General features: G+C 49.3%; 2 protein-coding genes across 2 annotated transcripts; one reads left to right on the forward strand and one right to left on the reverse strand.

Annotated features, from left to right (window-relative positions):
- Positions 1–326: 326 nt before the first annotated feature.
- Positions 327–4,941, forward strand: LOC119389263 (solute carrier family 22 member 7). The gene is made up of 3 exons (XM_037656466.2): positions 327–665; positions 2,809–3,162; positions 3,305–4,941. The coding sequence occupies exons 1-3, from the start codon at positions 327–329 to the stop codon at positions 4,667–4,669; spliced, it is 2,058 nt and encodes a 685-aa protein (XP_037512394.1). The 3' UTR covers positions 4,670–4,941.
- Positions 4,942–5,256: 315 nt separating this feature from the next.
- LOC119389611 (pyrimidine-specific ribonucleoside hydrolase RihA) lies at positions 5,257–16,109 on the reverse strand. The gene is made up of 5 exons (XM_037656959.2): positions 15,880–16,109; positions 11,807–11,964; positions 10,376–10,542; positions 7,456–7,592; positions 5,257–6,132 (listed from the first exon to the last, which is right to left on the reverse strand). The coding sequence occupies exons 1-5, from the start codon at positions 16,084–16,086 to the stop codon at positions 5,797–5,799; spliced, it is 1,005 nt and encodes a 334-aa protein (XP_037512887.1). The 5' UTR covers positions 16,087–16,109; the 3' UTR covers positions 5,257–5,796.
- Positions 16,110–16,333: the final 224 nt, after the last annotated feature.

Genomic DNA, 16,333 nt, shown 5'->3' on the forward strand with positions numbered 1-16,333 from the left:
AACCCTACCTAGAAGACGTCGAAGTTGCTCCTTGTGAGATACTTATACACCTCACTGTCCGGTTCTTGGCCCATTCCCCTTGTGGGTGAGCGCCATCAGGAAGAGGTCATCATCATCATCACCTGGAGCCGTTCAATCTGTGCAACGAGCACTCCGTAGTTCATACCGCCAGCTTATCCTCCGGACCAGAACAGATTAACAAGACATACGCGTTATACAGAAGGTCAACTGACGAATTAGACGTCTCGTGACTGAGTTAACGGGTATAACTGTCGCTGCGTTCGTCCATCCACTGTTGTCACGACGGCAAGGACACGTCGTTCAGGATGGACATTTGCGACGACGTCAGCGCCAAGACAACGACCCCGACTATCCTTCAGGGCTTCGTCCTGTCCGACGCTCGGGATATCCTGCAGGAAAACGTCTACGTCATTTTGGGCCACGGCAAGTTCCAGAGGCAAGTGCTGAACTGTGCCGTTTTCTCCGTGATCGTGCTGCTCCTCCACGCGTTCGCCTACCGCATCATCGGCCGTCCCGTGGACCACTGGTGCCGACAGCCCGACAATCTGCACGATTTCACGGTTCAGGAGTGGAAGAACGTCGCGATTCCCGTGCTGGCCGATGGCAGCTACAGCAAGTGCAGCGTCTACGACCCGCCGGTTCCGGTGGGATCCTCTGTTTTGTTTATAATCCCATGCCAAGAGCAACCGGCTTTCTCTAGCTCATTATTTTTTGCTATCATAATGATTACTCATTTCCTTGTCCAATTAATTCGTTAAAGCGGCACTGACACTGTCACCCAAAAATGTGAAGTTTTAAAAGTAGAAGTAGAGGGTTTATTGTACATGTATGCATATAAAATATGCGCTGTAAAATAATATTTCAGTACAAAGTAGACCCTAGAAGTCGCCGGCTATAAACCCCGCCCACCACCTGCAACCACCATTTTGCCACAACGTGTGTGACGTCATGTGTTGCATGGAACGGGGTCGTCGTCGTCTTCTACCAAAGTTTCAGCCGCTGCAAATCGTTCAATTTCGATGCCAAGCTGAAGAAAGCTGAAATAGCTCGATTGCACGCGCGGCTGACCATGGAACACAATCGTTCGCCGGAACGCAGACGCACGCACAGCAAGCAGCTTGTTACGTCATGGCTCGTGAGTGAGGCAGTGTTGCCCGACTCTCAGGCCGCTTGCGTTTTTACAAAAATATTAAATTTTAGATTAAGTGCTCCACCGAATGCGCTAAAACTTCGCCAGCTTATTTGCGACCGCACAAGGATTAACCCACATAACACGGATTATGATCGAAAATTAGATGCCATGGCCCCTTTAAGAATATTGCTATGCGGAGTCTAAGCAGCCGGGAAGAAGGATGGGATGTTTACACCGCTGCTACTCAATCAGCTTACGCAAGACGGGGTAAATCGGTGGTCATTTGGATATTTTCGTAATGCAGAGGACAAAAATATGCTGATAATGATATTAACACTGCGTTTAGCAATCAGCTCACGCAAGACGGAGTAAATTGGTGGTCACTTAGATATTTTCGTAATGCAGAGGACAAAAATATGCTGATAATGATATTAACACTGCGTTTAGCAATCAGCTCACGCAAGACGGAGTAAATTGGTGGTCACTTAGATATTTTCGTAATGCAGAGGACAAAAATATGCTGATAATGATATTAACACTGCGTTTAGCAGTCGCTTTTATCATAGGCGTGCACAGGGCTCCCGATTAGGGGGGGCAAAGTTTCATCGCAGCCCCCCCCCCCTCCCCTCCAACACTTTGCTCGAGTCCTAAGAACAACATTATTCACAATCGATGAAAAAACACAAAGAAAATGAATCCATGACGTGCTTTTCACAATGGCCTGCCTTTGGTCCTTGGCTTTCCTGGTGTAAAGATGGGAAGTAAACAGTTCTTAGAATTTAACATCAGGGTCCTACCACGGCCGCTCGATGGGGGAGATCGAGCGGCCGTGGTCCTGCGGTCGCCATGGTCGTCAAAAACCTGCGTGGCCTTAACAGAGTACGGCAGACATTTCGCCCCCGTCCTAAGTAATTAGGGGGGCGGCCGTCCCCTTTGCCACCCTCATGCGCACGCCTATGGCTTTTGTGACTCTCCATCCTTCCCCTACGCAACCGTTTCACCAAGACGATAGTTCAGATATTGCTTGCATGCAAATACCTGCACGAGTTCAGGCATTGTATTCGTTAGAACATATATATGGTGGGAGGTCGACGTAAAGCAGGGACATACCACTTGTTATCGTTTAGGCCCGGTACAACGGCCTCGACCTCGTCAAAGCCAGGGCAGCCGTCAAGGCTATATACCTTCGAAACAAATTATATACTCATCCTCCAAATGTCATTTGTATTCTATGGGTCACTACATAATGCTGCGCAGCCTTTTCTGTGTCAGTTTTTCCTTGCTGGTTTTTCATCTACAATCACGTACCAACTTGCCTAGCTATCGATATTGTTGCAACCTAGCTAGAACCGCGTGGTCTGCATTCCTTCTCAGCCATACAGGATGATTATGTCTAAATTGACCTCAGTTTCACCTGACCTAAACAGGTGGCACTGTATAATGTCTCAAAGAAGTAGAAACTAAGTATTCATTTCTTTTGCAAAACCTCGTAAAATGAATGAGGTCGTATTGTATGCTGTAGCGTCGGTTTAGCCTAAGGTGATAACTTCTTAATCTACTCCGAAAAAGGCGTTTTCATTCAATGTTGCGCTTCAATAAAGATATAAGTACCGACGAACGCAGAATGAAATTCCCCGTTGTCACCGTTCTCGTAGGACGGGAGCCAAGAGGAACGCCGGACGGTTCCTTGCGACCAGTGGGACTACGACATCAAGAACAAGGAAGACGACGTCATCAGCCGCTGGGACCTGGTATGCCAGTACAGCTGGCTCTATTCCCTCTCCTCGTCCGTCTACATGCTGGGCCCGATGCTGTTGGTGCCACTAGCCGGCTTCGTTTCGGACCGCTTTGGACGCAGGCCGACCATGATGGCGAGCGCCATCACCATGCTCTTCTCCTGCCTCGGTGCTGGCTCTTCGCGCTCCTTCGGCGTGTTTCTGGTTGCCCGCTTCATGGTCTCGGCCGCCGCCAGCGCCACCAACTTGCTCGTATTCGTCGTGCTCTACGAGGTGACGGGAAACGATCGCCGCGCTTTGTACTGCCTCCTGGCCACTTGCGTCGGTCCAACCGTGACGCCTACCCTGTTGCGTGCCATGTCCCTGCTTCATCCGAGCTGGAAGGTCTCGCAAGCGATGCTCGCCACTGCCACAGGCGCTCGTGGTCGCCTGGTGCTACTGCATAGACGAGTCCCCCGTCTGGCTTCTGGCTGTCGGCAATGTTCAGCAAGCGGAACTGACCATCCTGCAAGGGGCCAGATACAACGGCGTCGACCTAGGGAAGGCAAGGGTTACTTTCAAGGCCTTCAGGAAACAACTAGAGCGGCTGGAAATGGCCGCCTCTGCGGGACCCGCCGAGTGCGGCGGAACCAATAGCACGGAGAGTGTGGGGCGCGTCGTCAAGTGGCGCAGACAAGTCGCGTCGGTGCTCCTGTCGTGGTTCGCCGTTTCGCTCGCCTACTACGGCACAGCCTTCCTTTCCTTGTACTTGGAGGAGCACTGGGAGTTGACGGGTCTCCTGCTCAAGGCGCTGCTGTTCGTCACTGTCCACGACAGCATCACCAGGCGGGGCCAGAGGGTGACGCTGTCCGGCCTACTGCTGTTCCTCTGCGCGTCGAGCGTCGTGAAGACGGCCGTCGTCATGTCGGACGTGAGCGTTGCCATTCCGCTGCTGAGTATAATGGTCGAGGGCAGCTCGGCTGCCTCCTGGTGCGTCACCTGCATGTACACCACGGAAGTTTTTCCTACCACAACGCGGGGCACGGGGTTGTCCGTGTCGTACTCGGTGGGCCGCGTGGGGGTCATCCTGGCTACCTGGCTGACTTACGTCGCCTTCCACGGGGTCCCGCTGTGGCTGAACGCAGTGACGACGGTTGTGGTTTTCGTGAGCGCGCTGGCGATCCAGTGGCTTCCCGAAATACTCGTGCAGAAGGGGAGGAATAAGGGCGAATCGACGCCTCCTAAACCGGCGGTAGAGGAGCAGCGGGAGGAAGACACCAAGGCGACCTTGGCCCATGAACGAAGATCCGGCAAGAACGAAGGTGGCGGCGGTAGCCCGAGAAGGTCGTCACCCTCGAAGTCGAACACTCCGCGAGCAGAAGTCGTGACGCAGCCTTCCGCAAAAGCGACGCTTTCGAGGGGCTCGCCGCCCCAAGAGCGCGCGGCTTCGACGCCTAGACGACGGTCCACGCCTCCCAAACCGGCGATAGAGGAGCAGCGGGAGGCAAACATCAAGGCGACTCTGACTCAAGAACGAGGGTACCTCAAGAACGAAGGCGGCGGCAGTAGCCCGAAACAATCGACGCCCTCGAAGTCGCAGCCGAGCACTCCGCAGGCAGAGGTCGTGACGCAGCCTTCGCCAAAAGCGTCGCCGTCGCCCTCTGGGGGCTTGCCGCAGCGAGAGCGTGCGGCTTCGACACCTATACGTCGGCAGCGCACGCCCACTAATGGCAAGAAGAGTCCGAAACGTCGCAAAGCTCGCTCAAGCTCTCCGTTGCCATCGAGGCAGGCTAAATCGTGACCCAGACGCGTTTCTGTCAGTAGTTTAGACAAGAGAGGTTTCGCTGTGACATTATTCTCATTATTCCTCTTGCGCTCTTGAACACTTTACACGAATGTCCTGCAATTAAACGTTTCGATAAAGGCTTCACTGCAGTTTAATTTTGATTCATTTTTGGCCACGGATTCTAGGGCCTGTATGGTGTTGTGTCGCGTTAGAGATTCCAGCTAAGCACATGTTAACATAGCCCCGTCTAACTTAGCGAGATGTGCGGGACATGTGCCCAACGTTGCACTTTTGTTATCCTCTAAGGCTTTGTACAGTGATAAAATAAACATAATGACTCGTTACGCGTTTGTCTCGAAACGTTCCTGCGGGTTTAAGAGAAGTCATCTTCACTTAACGTTAGTGACGATAAAAAACGTGTTTATTTCAGGGACGGGGAAAGAAGGATGGTTGACGTTGACAGGGAGGGGGCGGCTGACCCCTTCCCCCCCCCCCCCGCCCAATCTAAAGGGGGCGCTGATTCTGCCCCATACCTTCACTCATTCAAGCCTGTCATCGTCGTTTAGGGCGCAGGATCTTGGCTATGCATGTTTCTACCGATGTTGCATTCCAAGAGCTGTTTACTTCCCCTTCTTACCCCCGGAAAGCGGGCGACCAATGACAGGCCGCCTTGAAATACACGTCATCGCTTCATTTTATTCTCGAATTCATTTTGTACCTTGTTCTGGGCAGGGGGGGGGGGGGTGACGCTGCGCTGAAACTTGGCCCCCACCCTTAATGAAATACCCTGTGCACGCCTACTTTTCAACCCTGCGGCCTTACCAAGCTTGTGTCAGTGGTACCTGCTATTCACTTTTAACGAATTTAGACGAAGTGTAGTTTCGTTGCAGACATCCTCTAACGTTATCTCAACTTCTCGCTGTAAAATGAAGTCTCCACAGCATCAGTCGAATGTTTTGTTGGTCGAGTTGGTTTGTGACGTTTGAAGAAAAAACCGTAGCGCAAAACGAACAAAGACGACACAAGCGCCACAACCGTGTATATCGCCAGCCCCGTGTTCTTGTGTCGTCGTTGTTCGTTTTGCGCTACGGCTTTTTCTTCAAAAGTCTCCACAGCACCGTCTGGCCATGCGAATGCCGCGGTCATACGACCATTCGCATGAGCAGTTCGGAGACTCGCTCCTTGTTGAAGGTCGTCACCACGCGCACGGTTCGCTTCACGTCAGGCAACAAGTCCGGTGTCCACGCGTGCACCAGCTGACCCCTGGTGTGCGTGCCGCTCAGCTCGACGGCCACGCGTCGCTCTTCCAGCGCCGAGGCGACCGAGTCCGGTGCCAATACCGCGGCCACGACCAGGGCGTCGCCCACCTCGTAGCCTCCGGAGCCACTCTTGTCGTAGTAGCCCAGGCTGAAGCGAGTGATGGCACGCACGAATCGAGACTTGGCCGTGTGCTGCCGCGTCATCATGGAGTACACCTCCTGCTCCAAGAATGAAGGAAAGAAGATGAGTCTTAAGGGCTCGTTTTCTTTGTTAGACACAATATTAATGAGAACTAACAGACAATAACGCCAAGGAAAGTATAGGGGGTGTTATCTGTAGTATTTAGAATATAAATGTGAAGAAAGTAAAGTGGACGAAAAGATAACTTGCCGCCGGCAGGAACCGAACCTGCGACCTTCGAATAACGCGTCCGATGCTCTACCACTGAGCTACGGCGGCGGTCATCCTCCCGTCCACTTTATGGGGTATATATGTGCATTTAAACCTGGGAGTCTTAGTCAGCGCCATTCGCAGCCATGGCGGCGAGCGTGGAACACTCTTTTTCTGCCTTTCTGGCGTCACGTAGCACGTGATCGTTTTACGAGCTGGCAGCTGACCAATAGCTGACCAATAGCTGACCAATAGCTGACCTTGGCGTTATTGTCTGTTAGTTCTCATTAATATTGTGTCCTGCTCCAAGAGAAGTTTGAGGGAACAAGAGAGAGGAAAAAACCAATTGAAATAAGGCCACTTGGTTACTGTGGGCAGAGCGCCTCGTCCAGGACTCCACTGGCTATTGCGGCTTACCGGGCCTGGACAAGGGTCGCCAATTGGCTTCCCAAGTCCAGTTCGATGAGGCGAGCCTCCCACGACCATTTTATTATGATTGGATGCTATAGTGCTTATCACAGCTCTTGCCGTGAAAGGGAAACGGAGGATGCCTCGGTAGCTTTGAGGCAGAATAATTTGTTCACAGGCTGACTGAAACCCGCTGTGATGATCACCCATGATCAAAAGTGAGCAGAACAAGTGTTCTGAAGAAAAAAAAAAGGAAGAAAAGAAAACTAAAATTTTTTGGTTAGTTAAGATATGTAAGCACTAACTCCAGACTGATCGAAGTTCAGAAATGAGTAGCGAATATCGCGCAGTGCGTCCATCAGTCGCGCGTTGGCATTCCCAAATCACAATAAATGTGCTATTCATCCCTAGTGCAATTAGGAGAACAATAATTCGTGCGAATTAATATTAGGCTCGTGGCTGCAACAGAACGTCTGCACTCGCACCAAGAAAATTACAGCGCAGTCTGTACTCACCTGCTTTTTCTTAGTCCGTGCCCAGTCTCACCGTTCAAAGTACGAACCCTCCAAAACATATTGTTTGAAAACCCCCTGAGGTATTGGTAGATTAATAAAACAAGGAATTTCGATCTTTGTTCCAAAATCGCTCGTCCGTATATCTTTGGTCAAAAATGTATACGTCGCTCGCATGCCTTTGTATACTATTCGTGCCACGCTACTCAGCTACAAAGCAGTCTGGCTCACCCAAGGAATCGGCGACTTCACCACCGCCTCCCACGGAACGATGGTGATGGCGCACTGGGCCCTCGTGAGCACAACGTTGGCGGCCTCAGGGTCCGTTTTGAAGTTGTACTCTGCACCGGGGGACACGTTTCCACGGCCTGCAGAAGCATCGATCCATCACTCATTTGTCAGTCGCACTTCCTCCTTCATAAAGTTAATGATCCTCAGTTTTACAAATGTGTGGGGCTGGAGTATGATGCAAATGTTACAGTTTCGCCGCAAGGGCGAAGCAATGAATGGGATAGCAATAAATTCGAATGTTATACGAAGTGAGGCTAGCAGCTAACTCCTTTAGCATTCGACCTGGCATAACTCAACAAAACGCTGGCGTAACGAAACGTGGCCGCTGCAGCGTGCGAAGCGACCTTTGTGCTGTATATCGCTTCAACGCAAATCGAGGGGTGAAAACACAGTACCTACAAAGGGATTAGCCCTCTGCTAATCCCTGTCAAGATAGGGCACGCGCGACCACAGCCGGCCCACTCAATATTCACAGTTTCTACCGGAGCCAAGCAGCTCTCCCCTCCGGGACTCCCCATGGGCCTTTAGCGCGATGGATGACGGCCGGCGCGTTTCCTGTCCCCTTGAGCCGCGGTCGTCGGCTGTCCTGGCACTTTTTCACTCGCACATAGAACATACAGCGTGCGGGGTGATGTCATCTCCCTTGGACTTTATACGGAACCTCACGGCGACGGCGAAACGCGCCTGGATTTTGTTATCGCAATAAAATCCATGAAGAGTGAGTAAGCGCGACTACACAATGACACAGCGCTACTTTCAACTGATATTTTATTTTCGCACGGACCGATAAATATATACCGAGCGAGCGGCGACAACAAAAAAAGGGCATTCAGTGGGACATATCGCTAAACCGAACACGTGTACCGATATGATATCACGCCCTAGCGAAAAATTATTACCGCGAGATAGCAAGATATTACAACTCTTATTGAGAAAGCTAGAGTGCATGCAGGCTGGCTAACGCACATTTTTTTAAAGGGGTCATGAACCACTTTTCCAAGTAATGATCTAATGACCTCAGTATCGGAGTGTACTGCCTCCCGAATCGATTGCCGCAAAAATTTCTCGAATCCGTCAAGAATCAGCGGAGTTACGGAGGTTTGGCGCAGGCTCCCAGCGCTTTCCCTCTTTTCTCGTGCCGACGAGCGCACTGGAAGCTAGACAGGGAGGGATGGCATGGGGGAAAGAAGTTACGTCAGCGCGCGTCATGAAACGCGATCGCTCTCCCGCTGTGATTTGCTTGCGCGAGTGCGGCTACCGTGTACTGAGGAGTGCGGCGCCGGCAAGTGGCAGCACCCCGCGGCAAGAAGCGCATCTGATCCGAACGCCGCTCTCGATTTACGTCGGCTATCGGCCAATAAGCATGCTATGTCTCTTGCGACGTAAACTGACAGATCCGCGACGTAAACGGACAGACGCCCCGCCCACCGACGAGAGTGAGAACCGGCCTCTGTTTGAAAAGAGGGTGTCTGGGGAAACGGCAACTTCGCGCTCCGCTTGTGGCCATTATGCGGCGCGCACGACTGTAATATTTTGCAGAGCAGTTGATAGCCGTGTCAGCTTTCCGCAGGATGTGTTTTTTCAACCAGCCCAAGGGGTGCTTCATGACCCCTTTATAATCAAGCAATCTCATAGGCCTCAACTATTTATCTTGTCATCTTACTGCGCGCCTTGTAGATGGCTTGCACTGACGTCACTGAAACCGCCATATTGGAGTACCATCATGGTGGAACGCGGGGTTTGTGATGTCACGTTCATGTTATCATTACATCGCATGTAGGCTATTTTGTTGTTCATGCACAGAGGCCGAAAATGTTCCAGCGGCGTCGTTATCACATCGAAGCAGGTTAACCGCCATATGATTATGCAACCTCGACATCATTAAAGCCGCCATGTTGGAGCACCAGTACGTTAAAAATCTGCATCTATGACGTCACGTGCAAGCTATCAATACAGGATGGAAGTGTTTTACAAGGGCATGCAGCCACAATTTCGGCAATGAATGCCCAAATGACCTGAGATTGCTTTTGTGACGTTATAATGATGCTTTTTTAGTCTCTGGTTAATGCATATACCGGTTCGTGCGAAAATAATATATGATTTGAAAGTAGCGCTGTGTTCTTGTATATTTTCTTTCTACGTCCTTGTCTAGTCGCGCTTACTCGCTCTTCATGGATGCAGACAAACGAGCCCGCCAACGTGTTTTAGCGCAATAAAATTGCTTATTTTATTTAACAACACTATTCCCGCGGGACCCTGCGACTCCTCTGTGATTAGAGGTGGGTCCGCCGTACATTGGATCGGAAAATGAGTGTCGGTGACGAGTTCGTCTGCCCCTCTACTCAGCCCCGTCAGGAGCATCCGGCCGGTTGCTCCGCGCAGCGCCGGCCGCACCGGCTAAGGGAAAAGGTGGTCCGAGAAGCTCTTGCAGTAACGTTTGAACGGTGTGACGGGTGCAGTGCGTAAAAGAATTTGATACCGCGTTGAAACGAGAGACGGCATGATACATCTGCTCACTTCTGTTTGAGCTGCTCACCACTCCAGCATTTTAAGCCCGTGGGGGGCGCGTCACACCATGATCGCTAAACAAATTATGGAGCGAATGTTTAGTGCATTAATAAGGCCCTTGGGACTACGAACCATACTTTGTGGTGTTGTATAACGCTTTGCTATCGCTACCTGTGCTTCGAACTTTCGGTCGGGCCATATAAACAAGCTTAATCATCAACTTGGCTTACAAGACTCGTAACTCTGCACGAGCCGTGTGACTCATCGATTTGACATTCTTTATTAACATATAATGAACAACCACAATATACACTATTTCTATACGCGGAATCAATTTGAACATTGTCCCCACCTTCAACGTTTCCTCCGAGGATGAATATTTCCTTGAGGTTGGCCCCGAATCGCGGATCCAACGTAAGCGCCAGAGCCGCGTTGGTCAACGGGCCCAGCAGCAACAACGTGATCTGGCCAGGGTCTTTCCGTGCCAGTTCGATGAGCCTTTCGGCAGCGTGCACGGGCCTGCAACAGTTAGTAATAATAATAGTTGTTGGGGTTTTACGTCCCAAAACCACGGTATGATTATGAGGGATGCCATATAGAGGAGGGCTCCGGAAAATTTTACCATCTGGTGTTCTTTCACGGGCACCTATAGATCTATGTACACGGGCCTCTAGCATTTCGCCTCCATCGAAACGCGGCCTTCGTGGCCGGGATTCGATCTCACGACCTTGCAACGATTGTCGATGCTGGATCCTGCTTTCAAAGTTCTTTGAGCTCGCGAGGTCGTTAAAGGGCCTCTGAAAAGCCCCTGAAAATACAAAAGAAAACGAGCGCGTTCTTCTCTCCTGGCGTTTCTCGTCTTTTCGGCGCACTTCGTGACCCAGAAAGGTGATTCAGATGACGTAATTAAGGTACAAGCTGTCGATTGGTCTATATACGAGAAATATCAGTTGTGAATTGTCTCCCTACCCCACTTTGACATGCAGTCGCCCACTCTTCTTCCTTGTATCGCATGACTGTCGTGCGCGACCACTTGATTTCACTTCGTCTTGTCTGTTTCCAACTGTGCAAACGGAGATAACAGCGTGTATACCCGACAAGCGAGAAATCCTGATAGGCTCAACGCTTAGTACTGACATTGTACACGTGCTTTATGAAGAAATAAGTGGAGAGGAAGTGATAATGCCTGTAGGAATGGCGGTGAACGCGAAAAATAAACCACTCTCTCGTATTTGAACTCGAAGTGGTTTAGGGGCCCTTTAAAAGTTTACATCATTCGTATAGAAAAGCATGCTTTCTTACCGAAGCGTACTACTGTATATCGGTGTTTGGTGATAAGTGGTGTGACCTAGCAATGTATTCTTTATCTATTCTGTAGTGAAGACAAGGGGTGCAGCCTGGACCTTATCTCCTGGGCTGTGGGGTGGTCCGATTCCCTGCATGTGTGTCCATGCGTGTGTTTGCACATGTGCCTCCTCCCGAAAAATTCAGTTTATCTGTAGCATGTTGTGTGAAGTCTACCGTATGTACTTCCACAATTCCAACACTGGCTAATGCTCGACTAGAAGTGGCTAATCTTAGTTAGGTTGGCTAGCGTTGGCTAGAATTGGCTAACGTTGACTAATGTTGGCAAGCGTCGGTTACTATTGACTGTCGAGGTAATATAGTGGTAACTAAGGGTAATACTAACGCATTTCTGCCGCACATTCGCGTCTCAATCGTCACTGAATTTTGTTCGAAGTAAGCAGTGTAGTCTTTCTATCCAATAAAACATTTTTACCACCTTCCAGCCACGCTGCCGTCGTCCTCTTCATCTTCCACGTCATCATCAGTGCAGGGAAACTGGTCCGAAACTCCTCCGAGTCCATCGCAACCGTGGTACTCGTCCGCGAGGTCGAGCGGTTGACTCAACGGCTGGTCGCAGCCGCGATACACCGGTATCTGGCGGGAGAGAGGATACAACTTTATTTAGTGAAAATTTATTTTTCACGGAGAGGTGACGTTTGGTGTATATGCCATCTGTGCCACGTATTCAGTTCGCGTCGATTTACTTTGTTAAGGCGAATGCCTTAGATTCCTCATCAAGCGCGAAAATTGACCATCGGCACCTTCGAGATTTTACGAGACCTGACGAAGCTTCGCGAAGCCGGCGTCGGCGTTAACTCGAGTGATGCAAAAAATCACCATCATGCGATGCCGTCTCCCTACGACGTCATGAGCATGGCGTCAAATTTTGTGACATCATCATGACGTCACAGTGATGCCACTGTGACGTCATTTAATGTGACGTGAAAGGATGATTTCATCACATGACATCGAGCTTGGTCACAGGTGGACCAATCGCGGAGGCACGTGAGGTGCAGAACGCTTGCAATGCCTCCGATCTCTGAGGCAGTGCAGAACTACGCTAGGTGCAGAAACCTTTCGGGGGCGGGGGAACTAATACTAAATTAATAATAAAGCGAAGCTTGTTGTGTGCATGCCTTTTATTTATTTATTTATTTATTTATTTATTTATTTATTTATTTATTTATTTATTTATTTATTTATTTATTTGCGTAGGCACGATGCCGGAACCCGATAGTGCCTAATGACTAACGTTCTGGCGCCGGTCATGCATTCGTATCCAGGCAACAACGAAACGCCGCAACGAGGAATGACAAGTCTCCTCGATAAAATATCAGCTCGCCACATCAGAAATGGCTGATCGCCGACGAGCCCACGATCTAGAGAGTATCATTTATTGGACAACGGCGCATACAAATATGTACGTGTACGGCTCATCTTCGAGGGGCGCCAGCGCCGGGTTCTTTGCGTACGACAACGCCGACACCGAAATCTGTAACTCGTAACGAGCTTCGCTTGAAAATGTTTACGAAACCATCCTTCCTTCAAAAGAAACTGCCACTCGACTAACAGAAGTAGCGATAACACGTCAGCGCAATCGGCGATTGCAGGATCCAATTACCCCACTCAAGTCCTTCCGTTATCTGTATGCAAGCGTCGCCTAGAGAAAACTTCAGCATTCGTGGTGCGCGTGCTGTCTCAACAAACGGTGAGAGGGCCCGATCGTTACAGCAATACAACGTTCGCGAATATATGACGCAGTTGAGGTAATCTGATGCAGTGAGCGTTTCTAGCACTATAAAACAGCGATAAATATGGCAACGCACCAAAAGCGATAACCAGCAACTAGTAAAGCGTACGCGAGTTTGCCAGTATTTATGGATTCCTAGCACGCTGAGCTGGCGCCTGTTGTGCGCAGGGGCTCCATTATGGTGTTTGTCAATGAGCACTGACCCTGGAACTCTTCAAAAAAGTAAATTTTCAGATTGTGAGCACTAATATTGCTTTGCATTTTTAGTTGTGTAAGAAATTTTGAGATAAAAGGTATACGCTGCGAATTAAATATTTCGTGAGCGTCTGCCAGAAACCGACGAATGTCAGCAATTATGAGAAATAATTCAGTCAAGATATTTCGCTAGTCTGGGATATTTTGGCAATTCAATATAGTGCATAGTAAGTTTCGCTTATGATCCTTATCGCAGGATTACAATATTATCTTCCATTCATTAGTTGTGTCTTGGTTGGTATCGGCAGAAGCGCCATGTAAATACACAAGATGTACATATTGATGTTTTATTTGTGCTTTCTGTTTTACCATACAATGTGCATATATATACCTAGCTTTTTGTGACATATTATATGTATGTGTGTGTAAATGTGCTAAACATCAATTGTACGTGTTGCCTCCGCGTCATTCCATGTGTTTATTATGTCCATGTTACTGAATTATGTTTTGTATTTCTCGTGAACGTATTTCTAGCAAGAAAACGTCATGTTCAATTGTTATTGATGTTAACCGTTTGTGATACAATAAATTTTTCTAAACACATATACTCTGCGAATTAAATGTTTCGTGAGTATTTACCAGAAACCGACGAAGGTCAGCAATTATGAGGAATAATTCAGTCAAGATATTTTGCAAGTCTTTGATATTCTGGCAATTCAGTATAGTGCATAGTCAGTTTCGCTTATGATTCTTATCGCAGGATTACAACATTTACTTCCTTCCCGTAGGCGGTCCAAGTACGATGTTTTTAGTTAACATGTTTGTTGTTGTATAGTCATACTTGCTTGGTAGCGTAGAGTGTATTACTTCAGTCTGCATTAGATTACGGCTGGCGTTTGTGTAAGTTATACTGACGCAATTTATAAGTATTTAGTTTATAAGAGTCTCTAGCGCTTGCGTGTACCGGTTCAATAAACTTTCATTTGTGTCCGTCTCTGACAGACACGTGAAGCTTGTATGCTACCACAGTAGAGTGCACAGTACTCAAGATCGTCGAACACTTTATCCGAAGCACATGCTTGTATTTCGGCCTGCCTGGTTTGCGTATGTATACCCAGCTGTTTGTGACAAATTATTTGTATATATTTGTGAATGTGTGAAACATCAATTGCACATGTTGCTTTCACGTCTTTCCATGTGCTGATTTATGTTTGTGTGACCGAATTCTGTTTTGTGATTCTCGTAAACGTATGTTTAGTATAAGAAAATGTTGTGTTCAACTGTATAGATGTTAATCGTCTATGATAGAAAAAAAATTTTTCTAAACAAACGCCTCTACTACCATAACTTTCCCGTCGTGTGCGGAACGGCTCACTGCTATCCCGTAGTGGAGCGCGTATTGAACCTATAGATAGTTCACCTTTTGTTCCGAATACGCCTCTCTCCCAGGACATGACTGCGCACATGCAGCTACCCGAGCTCTCGCTCGCCAGGAGCTGGAGGAAGAGCTGTCGAACCCAGACGAGGAGGACACAAACACGGAACTTCTACGACATCGAGACGCTCTCGATTCACTAAAGACGGGAGCGCCTTCGCTAACCTCCAGCAGACCACACACTGACTCGAGAGTAAGCAATCGCAGTGCGTCAACTGCAGGCCGACACATTCCCCAGCCTCCGTTTCCTTCACGTCCTCCGCCCAACTTTCTACCCTGACACGTGCTCTGGCTGCGTAGCTGTACCGGCGTTATCGTACGCAACACTCCGGCCGGGTCTCCTCTCCTACGCGAACCCTGCAAGACCATGCTGCGTGACGGAAGTCCGGGTGGCCAGCATGCGCGGGTCCGTCGCGCATGGAACGTGGCAGCAGCTATTGGGGCTCTTAACTAAAGTCCCTACCCAATATCCTTCCAATGTAAAGGTTTTTTAACTGCGCTTGCAAAGACGGACAAAAGAAGAGGGAAGAAGACTGGTCGTGCGCAGGCTCACAACTCAATGTTTAATACGTGAAAGTCGATGTAGTATTGGTCATCTAAAACAAGTTACGCTGCCTCCCGCGCGCAACATGACGCTACAGAGTCTTGGAAGTTGTGACTCTGCGCATGTTCGTTCCTCTTCCCTCTTCTTGTGCACGTGTTTGTTAGCGCAGTTAAAAAGCCTCTACCTTGAGTGTCAACCAACTAGCCCGACTTGGTGCTCTATCCTTCCAGTGATCTCAACAAATTTTTCTCTCTCTCTTTCTTGACCAATCGTTCTCTTGGCCGCCTTAAACGTAACATTACACAAGCGCCTATTCACATTCGTAATCTTGCTTACGCTACATTAATCCAACCAAAAATCGAATATGCATCTGCAATCCGAAGCTTTTATGAATACTCCATTGCTATTAACATCGAAGCCCTCGAAAACCATGCTGTTCGCTGCATTTATTTGAACACTCACTGTTCGCTAGGGTTACGGTTTTAAAAAATCGTACCTTTCGGAGCTTGTTTACTATAATGCGATTTTCGGACGGTATGTTTTCGTTTCTCGTGAAGATAGTACGAACGACATTTCAGTGCATACCTCACTTCTGCCGCACACGGCGAGTACTCTGCGCACGTTCTTCACCACGTTTTGAACGGTGGTGTTTCCGGCGACGCAGGTGACGGCCTCGACGGTCGAGTGCAGGCTCAGGGCCAGGATGAGCGCCAATGCATCGTCCACTCCGCAGTCCACGTCCAGCACGAGGCGACGGTCCCGGACCGCCTGGCCGCTGTCAACGCCACTCATGGCCGCACCGCGCAACCTTGGTAGGCTGCAGGAGAGACCACATTAGGGTGTTTGAACAGTGGCGGTAATACCGCACCGCCGTCATCGGCATGTAGCTTTCAACAGCGGAGCGGTTAAAGCTTGATTAATTCCGGCGTGGGACGCGAAAACTCGGGTAGGTATGCCCCACTGAAAGCGGGTATGTGCCAAACAGCTTCTATCATAGCATAGCCATGCATATTATTGTACAGCAAGTGGGTGGGAAAGG

The sequence above is a fragment of the Rhipicephalus sanguineus genome, chromosome 4 (genome assembly GCF_013339695.2).
Source record: "Rhipicephalus sanguineus isolate Rsan-2018 chromosome 4, BIME_Rsan_1.4, whole genome shotgun sequence".
In the NCBI taxonomy this organism is placed as follows: domain Eukaryota; kingdom Metazoa; phylum Arthropoda; class Arachnida; order Ixodida; family Ixodidae; genus Rhipicephalus; species Rhipicephalus sanguineus.

Coding starts and splice junctions, on each gene's coding strand:
- LOC119389263 (XM_037656466.2), top strand. CDS start 327: ATGGACATTTGCGACGACGTCAGCGCCAAGACAACGACCCCGACTATC. Junction 666..2,808: donor TCTACGACCCGCCGGTTCCG/GTGGGATCCTCT, acceptor CCGTTCTCGTAG/GACGGGAGCCAAGAGGAACG. Junction 3,163..3,304: donor TATTCGTCGTGCTCTACGAG/GTGACGGGAAAC, acceptor CCACTGCCACAG/GCGCTCGTGGTCGCCTGGTG.
- LOC119389611 (XM_037656959.2), bottom strand. CDS start 16,086: ATGAGTGGCGTTGACAGCGGCCAGGCGGTCCGGGACCGTCGCCTCGTG. Junction 10,543..11,806: donor GACGGCAGCGTGGCTGGAAG/GTGGTAAAAATG, acceptor TAACTGTTGCAG/GCCCGTGCACGCTGCCGAAA. Junction 6,133..7,455: donor TGAAGTCGCCGATTCCTTGG/GTGAGCCAGACT, acceptor TTCTTGGAGCAG/GAGGTGTACTCCATGATGAC.